The following is a 10,000-nucleotide window of genomic DNA, read 5'->3' on the forward strand; positions in this document are numbered from 1 at the left end:
TTACTTTTCTTTTTTTTAAAGTAACGTCAGTACATTTCTACCTATGACCGTGTCACTTCCCCTCACTCACCTGTCACATGACCTGGCTCTTCCTAACATTTTCCTGGTTTATCAGCCCTCCACCTTCCAACACACATCCAGACCAGTCTTTACTGTAGTCCTGTAGTCTATACTGTAGTCATGTAGTCTATACTGTAGGCTATACTGTAGGCTATACTGTAGTCATGTAGTCTATACTGTAGGCTATACTGTAGGCTATACTGTAGTCATGTAGTCTATACTGTAGTCTATACTGTAGGCTATACTGTAGTCATGTAGTCTATACTGTAGTCTATACTGTAGGCTATACTGTAGTCATGTAGTCTATACTGTAGTCTATACTGTAGGCTATACTGTAGTCATGTAGTCTATACTGTAGGCTATACTGTAGGCTATACTGTAGTCATGTAGTCTATACTGTAGTCTATACTGTAGGCTATACTGTAGTCATGTAGTCTATACTGTAGCCTTTACTGTAGTCTATACTATAGTCATGTAGTCTATACTGTAGTCCTGTAGTCTATACTGTAGTTTTGTAGTCTATACTGTAGTTTTGTAGTCTATACTGTAGTCCTGTAGTCCTGTAGTCTATACTGTAGTCCTGTAGTCTATACTGTAGTTTTGTAGTCTATACTGTAGCATTTAATATTGTCTATACTATAGTCTATACTGTAGTCTTTACTGTTGTCTACACTATAGTATATACTGGAGTATTGTAGTATATACTGTAGTCCTGTAGTCTATACTATAGTATATACTGTCGTTTTGTAGTCTATACTGTAGTCTATACTGTAGTCCTGTAGCTTTGTAGTCTATACTGTAGTATTGTAGTCTATAATGTAGTCTATACTGTGGTTTTGTAGTCTATACTGTAGTCTATACTCTAGTCCTGTAGTCCATATTGTAGTCTATACTGTAGTCTTGTAGTCTATAATGTAGTTTTGTAGTCAATACTGTAGTCTATACTGTAGCCTTTACTGTAGTCCATACTGTAGTTTTGTAGTCTATACTGTAGTCTATACTGTAGTCCTGTAGCTTTGTAGTCTATACTGTAGTATTGTAGTCTATAATGTAGTCTATACTGTAGTATTGTAGTCTATAATGTAGTCTATACTGTAGTCTATACTGTAGTCCTGTAGTCTATACTGTAGTCTATACTGTAGTCTATACTGTAGCCTTTATTGTAATTTGTAGTCTATACTGTAGTCCATACTGTAGTCATGTAGTCTATACTGTAGTCTATACTGTAGTCTATACTGTAGTCTATACTGTAGTCTTTACTGTTGTCTATACTGTAGTTTTGTAGTCTATACTGTAGTCTATACTGTAGTCTTGTAGTCTATAATGTAGTTGTGTAGTCTATACTGTAGTCTATACTGTAGTATTGTAGTCTATATGGTAGTCTATAATGTAGTTTTGTAGTCTATACTGTAGTCTTGTAGTCTATAATGTAGTTTTGTAGTCGATACTGTAGTATTGTAGTCTATGCTATAGTCTATACTGTAGTCTATACAGTAGTTGTGTAGTCTATACTGTAGTCTATACTGTAGGCTTTACTGTTGTCTATACTGTAGTATATACTGTAGTATTGTAGTCTATACTGTAGTTTTGTAGTCCATACTGTAGTCTTGTAGTCTATACTGTAGTCTATACTGTAGTCTATACTGTAGTCTACACTGTAGTCATGTAGTCAATACTGTAATGAATACTGTAGTCATGTAGTCTACTGTAGTCTATACTGTAGTCTATATTGTTGTATTGTAGTCTATACTGTAGTCTATAATGTAGTCTACTGTAGTCTATACCGTAGTCATGTAGTCTACTGTAGTCATGTAGTCAATACTGTAGTCTATACTGTAGGCTTTACTGTAGTCCTGTAGTCTATACTGTAGTATATACTGTAGTCATGTAGTCTATACTGTAGTCTATTATTTAGTCTATACTGGAGTCATGTAGTCTATAATGTAGTATATACTGTAGTCCTGTAGTCTATACTGTAGTCTATACTGTAGTCATGTAGTCTATGCTGTAGTATATACTTTAGTCATGTAGTCTATACTGTAGTCTATACTGTAGTCCATACTGTAGTCCTGTAGTCTATACTGTAGTCCATACTGTAGTCCTGTAGTCTATACTGTAGTCCATACTGTAGTCCTGTAGTCTATACTGTAGTCTATACTGTAGTCATGTAGTCTATACTGTAGTCATGTAGTCTATACTGTAGTCTATACACACACACACACACACAGAGCCTGAGTCCTGCTTCAGTCTAACCCATTCTCCTGTACGTTGGTTCCAAGCAGACGGCCCAGAAATTAGCCCAAAACAAGATGAAGGTGTGGTACTCCCCAGTGATTGGCTGTTCAGTGTTTCCGTTATGTTTGCCTACATCCGTCTGTGTTTACGTCCCTAATGGTACCCTATTCCCTACATAGTGCACTACTTTTGACCAGGGTCTATGGGCAGTGGTGCACTATGTAGGGAATAGGGTGCCAGTTGGGACTTAATCCCTGTGTTGTTTCCCTTCTTTTATTTGACTCTCTGCATTCTCTGAATCCAGTTGATATGTACTTGTACACCATTCTTAGGTCTGTCTGTTAAAATCCATCACCATTTTTCTCGTTCCACGTGGGACATTCTCCGACTCCTCCCCCTGTAGAGTTTCTACAACATACGGACAGAACGACACGGACACATAGAAGTACGATGTAAAGACAAGTCATTTTTGGCTCCCGAGTGGCGCAGCGGTCTAAGGCACTGCATCTCAGGGCTTGAGGCGGCACTACAGACACCCTGGTTCGAATCCAGGCTGTATCACAACCGGCAGTGATTGGGAGTCCCATAGGGGCGGTGCACAATTGGCCCAGCGTCGTCCGGTTTGGCCGGGGGTAGGCCGTCATTGTAAATAAGAATTTGTTCTTTAACTGACTTCCCTAGTTAAATAAAGGTTAAATAAATAAATACAATTGAAGCTTGTAAGAAGACCAATAGAATTTGCTGGACGCAGAAAATGGCCGCGCAGCCACGATTCTTTTCTTTACACCGTGAAGTTGTGTTGTATTTGAATACATTTTTTTTTCTCTGGCACAAGTTTCTGTATTGGTGTTGTGGTTTGCAACGATTGTAAGGCTGTTAGCACTGTGAGTCCTGTGGATGGTTAACATTACACACAGACACGCTCTCTCTCCTTTCCAACCCACTAAGTAGTCACACTAACCCAAAGGTTTCTTAACAGGCCCTGGGCACTCACAGGTTGTCATTACAACCTTGAGAAACACTGTTAACTAGACTAGAGAGACTAACCTGAACTAACACCAGTCTCTCTGTTACCTATAGAGAGACTATACTGAACTAACACCAGTCTCTCTGTTACCTATAGAGAGACTATACTGAACTAACACCAGTCTCTCTGTTACCTATAGAGAGACTATACTGAACGAACACCAGTCTCTCTGCTACCTATAGAGAGACTATACTGAACTAACACCAGTCTCTCTGTTACCTATAGAGAGACTATACTGAACGAACACCAGTCTCTCTGTTACCTATAGAGAGACTATACTGAACGAACACCAGTCTCTCTGTTACCTATAGAGAGACTATACTGAACTAACACCAGTCTCTCTGTTACCTATAGAGAGACTATACTGAACTAACACAAGTCTCTCTGTTACCTATAGAGAGACTATACTGAACTAACACCAGTCTCTCTGTTACCTATAGAGAGACTATACTGAACGAACACCAGTCTCTCTGTTACCTATAGAGAGACTATACTGAACGAACACCAGTCTCTCTGTTACCTATAGAGAGACTATACTGAACTAACACCAGTCTCTCTGTTACCTATAGAGAGACTATACTGAACTAACACCAGTCTCTCTGCTACCTATAGAGAGACTATACTGAACTAACACCAGTCTCTCTGTTACCTATAGAGAGACTATACTGAACTAACACCAGTCTCTCTGTTACCTATAGAGAGACTATACTGAACTAACACCAGTCTCTCTGCTACCTATAGAGAGACTATACTGAACTAACACCAGTCTCTGTTACCTATAGAGAGACTATACTGAACGAACACCAGTCTCTCTGTTACCTATAGAGAGACTATACTGAACTAACACCAGTCTCTCTGTTACCTATAGAGAGACTATACTGAACTAACACCAGTCTCTCTGTTACCTATAGAGAGACTATACTGAACTAACACCAGTCTCTCTGTTACCTATAGAGAGACTATACTGAACTAACACCAGTCTCTCTGTTACCTATAGAGAGACTATACTGAACTAACACCAGTCTCTCTGTTACCTATAGAGAGACTATACTGAACTAACACCAGTCTCTCTGTTACCTATAGAGAGACTATACTGAACTAACACCAGTCTCTCTGTTACCTATAGAGAGACTATACTGAACTAACACCAGTCTCTCTGTTACCTATAGAGAGACTATACTGAACTAACACCAGTCTCTCTGTTACCTATAGAGAGACTATACTGAACTAACACCAGTCTCTCTGCTACCTATAGAGAGACTATACTGAACTAACACCAGTCTCTCTGTTACCTATAGAGAGACTATACTGAACTAACACCAGTCTCTCTGCTACCTATAGAGAGACTATACTGAACTAACACCAGTCTCTGTTACCTATAGAGAGACTATACTGAACGAACACCAGTCTCTCTGTTACCTATAGAGAGACTATACTGAACTAACACCAGTCTCTCTGTTACCTATAGAGAGACTATACTGAACTAACACCAGTCTCTCTGTTACCTATAGAGAGACTATACTGAACTAACACCAGTCTCTCTGTTACCTATAGAGAGACTATACTGAACTAACACCAGTCTCTCTGTTACCTATAGAGAGACTATACTGAACTAACACCAGTCTCTCTGCTACCTATAGAGAGACTATACTGAACTAACACCAGTCTCTCTGTTACCTATAGAGAGACTATACTGAACTAACACCAGTCTCTCTGTTACCTATAGAGAGACTATACTGAACTAACACAAGTCTCTCTGCTACCTATAGAGAGACTATACTGAACTAACACCAGTCTCTCTGCTACCTATAGAGAGACTATACTGAACTAACACCAGTCTCTCTGCTACCTATAGAGAGACTATACTGAACTAACACCAGTCTCTCTGCTACCTATAGAGAGACTATACTGAACTAACACCAGTCTCTCTGTTACCTATAGAGAGACTATACTGAACTAACACCAGTCTCTCTGTTACCTATAGAGAGACTATACTGAACTAACACCAGTCTCTCTGTTACCTATAGAGAGACTATACTGAACTAACACCAGTCTCTCTGTTACCTATAGAGAGACTATACTGAACTAACACCAGTCTCTCTGTTACCTATAGAGAGACTATACTGAACTAACACCAGTCTCTCTGTTACCTATAGAGAGACTATACTGAACTAACACCAGTCTCTCTGTTACCTATAGAGAGACTATACTGAACTAACACCAGTCTCTCTGTTACCTATAGAGAGACTATACTGAACTAACACCAGTCTCTCTGCTACCTATAGAGAGACTATACTGAACTAACACCAGTCTCTCTGTTACCTATAGAGAGACTATACTGAACTAACACCAGTCTCTCTGCTACCTATAGAGAGACTATACTGAACTAACACCAGTCTCTCTGTTACCTATAGAGAGACTATACTGAACTAACACCAGTCTCTCTGCTACCTATATAGAGACTATACTGAACTAACACCAGTCTCTCTGTTACCTATAGAGAGACTATACTGAACTAACACCAGTCTCTCTGCTACCTATAGAGAGACTATACTGAACTAACACCAGTCTCTCTGTTACCTATAGAGAGACTATACTGAACTAACACCAGTCTCTCTGTTACCTATAGAGAGACTAAACTGAACTAACACCAGTCTCTCTGTTACCTATAGAGAGACTATACTGAACTAACACCAGTCTCTCTGTTACCTATAGAGAGACTATACTGAACTAACACCAGTCTCTCTGTTACCTATAGAGAGACTATACTGAACTAACACCAGTCTCTCTGTTACCTATAGAGAGACTATACTGAACTAACACCAGTCTCTCTGTTACCTATAGAGAGACTATACTGAACTAACACCAGTCTCTCTGTTACCTATAGAGAGACTATACTGAACTAACACCAGTCTCTCTGCTACCTATAGAGAGACTATACTGAACTAACACCAGTCTCTCTGTTACCTATAGAGAGACTATACTGAACTAACACCAGTCTCTCTGTTACCTATAGAGAGACTATACTGAACTAACACCAGTCTCTCTGCTACCTATAGAGAGACTATACTGAACTAACACCAGTCTCTCTGTTACCTATAGAGAGACTATACTGAACTAACACCAGTCTCTCTGTTACCTATAGAGAGACTATACTGAACTAACACCAGTCTCTGTTACCTATAGAGAGACTATACTGAACTAACACCAGTCTCTCTGTTACCTATAGAGAGACTATACTGAACTAACACCAGTCTCTCTGTTACCTATAGAGAGACTATACTGAACTAACACCAGTCTCTCTGTTACCTATAGAGAGACTATACTGAACTAACACCAGTCTCTGTTACCTATAGAGAGACTATACTGAACTAACACCAGTCTCTCTGTTACCTATAGAGAGACTATACTGAACTAACACCAGTCTCTCTGTTACCTATAGAGAGACTATACTGAACTAACACCAGTCTCTCTGTTACCTATAGAGAGACTATACTGAACTAACACCAGTCTCTCTGTTACCTATAGAGAGACTATACTGAACTAACACCAGTCTCTCTGTTACCTATAGAGAGACTATACTGAACTAACACCAGTCTCTCTGTTACCTATAGAGAGACTATACTGAACTAACACCAGTCTCTCTGTTACCTATAGAGAGACTATACTGAACTAACACCAGTCTCTCTGTTACCTATAGAGAGACTATACTGAACTAACACCAGTCTCTCTGCTACCTATAGAGAGACTATACTGAACTAACACCAGTCTCTCTGCTACCTATAGAGAGACTATACTGAACTAACACCAGTCTCTCTGCTACCTATAGAGAGACTATACTGAACTAACACCAGTCTCTCTGTTACCTATAGAGAGACTATACTGAACTAACACCAGTCTCTCTGTTACCTATAGAGAGACTATACTGAACTAACACCAGTCTCTCTGTTACCTATAGAGAGACTATACTGAACTAACACCAGTCTCTCTGTTACCTATAGAGAGACTATACTGAACTAACACCAGTCTCTCTGTTACCTATAGAGAGACTATACTGAACTAACACCAGTCTCTCTGTTACCTATAGAGAGACTATACTGAACTAACACCAGTCTCTCTGCTACCTATAGAGAGACTATACTGAACTAACACCAGTCTCTCTGCTACCTATAGAGAGACTATACTGAACTAACACCAGTCTCTCTGTTACCTATAGAGAGACTATACTGAACTAACACCAGTCTCTCTGTTACCTATAGAGAGACTATACTGAACTAACACCAGTCTCTCTGCTACCTATAGAGAGACTATACTGAACTAACACCAGTCTCTCTGTTACCTATAGAGAGACTATACTGAACTAACACCAGTCTCTCTGTTACCTATAGAGAGACTATACTGAACTAACACCAGTCTCTCTGTTACCTATAGAGAGACTATACTGAACTAACACCAGTCTCTCTGTTACCTATAGAGAGACTATACTGAACTAACACCAGTCTCTCTGTTACCTATAGAGAGACTATACTGAACTAACACCAGTCTCTCTGTTACCTATAGAGAGACTATACTGAACTAACACCAGTCTCTCTGTTACCTATAGAGAGACTATACTGAACTAACACCAGTCTCTCTGTTACCTATAGAGAGACTATACTGAACTAACACCAGTCTCTCTGTTACCTATAGAGAGACTATACTGAACTAACACCAGTCTCTCTGTTACCTATAGAGAGACTATACTGAACTAACACCAGTCTCTCTGTTACCTATAGAGAGACTATACTGAACTAACACCAGTCTCTCTGTTACCTATAGAGAGACTATACTGAACTAACACCAGTCTCTCTGTTACCTATAGAGAGACTATACTGAACTAACACCAGTCTCTCTGTTACCTATAGAGAGACTATACTGAACTAACACCAGTCTCTCTGTTACCTATAGAGAGACTATACTGAACTAACACCAGTCTCTCTGCTACCTATAGAGAGACTATACTGAACTAACACCAGTCTCTCTGTTACCTATAGAGAGACTATACTGAACTAACACCAGTCTCTCTGTTACCTATAGAGAGACTATACTGAACTAACACCAGTCTCTCTGTTACCTATAGAGAGACTATACTGAACTAACACCAGTCTCTCTGTTACCTATAGAGAGACTATACTGAACTAACACCAGTCTCTCTGTTACCTATAGAGAGACTATACTGAACTAACACCAGTCTCTCTGTTACCTATAGAGAGACTATACTGAACTAACACCAGTCTCTCTGTTACCTATAGAGAGACTATACTGAACTAACACCAGTCTCTGTTACCTATAGAGAGACTATACTGAACTAACACCAGTCTCTCTGTTACCTATAGAGAGACTATACTGAACTAACACCAGTCTCTGTTACCTATAGAGAGACTATACTGAACTAACACCAGTCTCTCTGTTACCTATAGAGAGACTATACTGAACTAACACCAGTCTCTGTTACCTATAGAGAGACTATACTGAACATGAACTAACACCAGTCTCTCTGCTACCTCTATGAGAGACTATACTGAACTAACACCAGTCTCTCTGTTACCTATAGAGAGACTATACTGAACTAACACCAGTCTCTCTGCTACCTATAGAGAGACTATACTGAACTAACACCAGTCTCTATGTTACCTATAGAGAGACTATACTGAACTAACACCAGTCTCTGTTACCTATAGAGAGACTATACTGAACTAACACCAGTCTCTCTGTTACCTATAGAGAGACTATACTGAACTAACACCAGTCTCTCTGTTACCTATAGAGAGACTATACTGAACTAACACCAGTCTCTCTGTTACCTATAGAGAGACTATACTGAACTAACACCAGTCTCTGTTACCTATAGAGAGACTATACTGAACTAACACCAGTCTCTCTGTTACCTATAGAGAGACTATACTGAACTAACACCAGTCTCTCTGTTACCTATAGAGAGACTATACTGAACTAACACCAGTCTCTGTTACCTATAGAGAGACTATACTGAACTAACACCAGTCTCTCTGTTACCTATAGAGAGACTATACTGAACTAACACCAGTCTCTCTGCTACCTATAGAGAGACTATACTGAACTAACACCAGTCTCTGTTACTTACTAACTCTCATCAGCACTGCTCTAATACTGGACTAACTCATCAGCACTGCTCTAATACTGGACTAACTCAGCAGTACTGCTCTAATACTGGACTAACTCAGCAGTACTGCTCTAATACTGGACTAACTCAGCAGTACTGCTCTAATACTGGACTAACTCAGCAGTACTGCTCTAATACTGGACTAACTCAGCAGTACTGCTCTAATACTGGACTAACTCAGCAGTACTGCTCTAATACTGGACTAACTCAGCAGTACTGCTCTAATACTGGACTAACTCAGCAGCACTGCTCTAATACTGGACTAACTCTCATCAGCACTGCTCTAATACTGGACTAACTCTCATCAGTACTGCTCTAATACTGGACTAACTCAGCAGTACTGCTCTAATACTGGACTAACTCTCATCAGTACTGCTCTAATACTGGACTAGCTCTCATCGGCACTGCTCTAATACTGGACTAACTCATCAGTACTGCTCTAATACTGGACTAACTCTCATCAGTACTGCTCTAATACTGGACTAACTCTCAGCAGT

General features: G+C 39.6%; 1 protein-coding gene across 5 annotated transcripts in view; it reads left to right on the top strand.

Annotated features, from left to right (window-relative positions):
* LOC139544984 (amyloid-beta A4 precursor protein-binding family A member 1-like) overlaps positions 1-10,000 on the top strand; it is a 151,831-nt gene that overhangs the window by 117,673 nt on the left and 24,158 nt on the right. For 3 of the 5 annotated variants that reach the window (XM_071352249.1, XM_071352251.1, XM_071352250.1), the window contains exon 7: positions 2,343-2,375. The exons of the other annotated variants lie outside the window; for them this stretch is intronic. In XM_071352249.1, coding sequence (XP_071208350.1) covers positions 2,343-2,375 — 33 coding nt within the window. The remainder of the gene's footprint in view (positions 1-2,342; positions 2,376-10,000) is intronic. 5 annotated transcript variants of the gene reach the window in all.

The sequence above is a fragment of the Salvelinus alpinus genome, chromosome 19 (genome assembly GCF_045679555.1).
Source record: "Salvelinus alpinus chromosome 19, SLU_Salpinus.1, whole genome shotgun sequence".
Taxonomy (NCBI): Eukaryota; Metazoa; Chordata; class Actinopteri; order Salmoniformes; family Salmonidae; genus Salvelinus; species Salvelinus alpinus.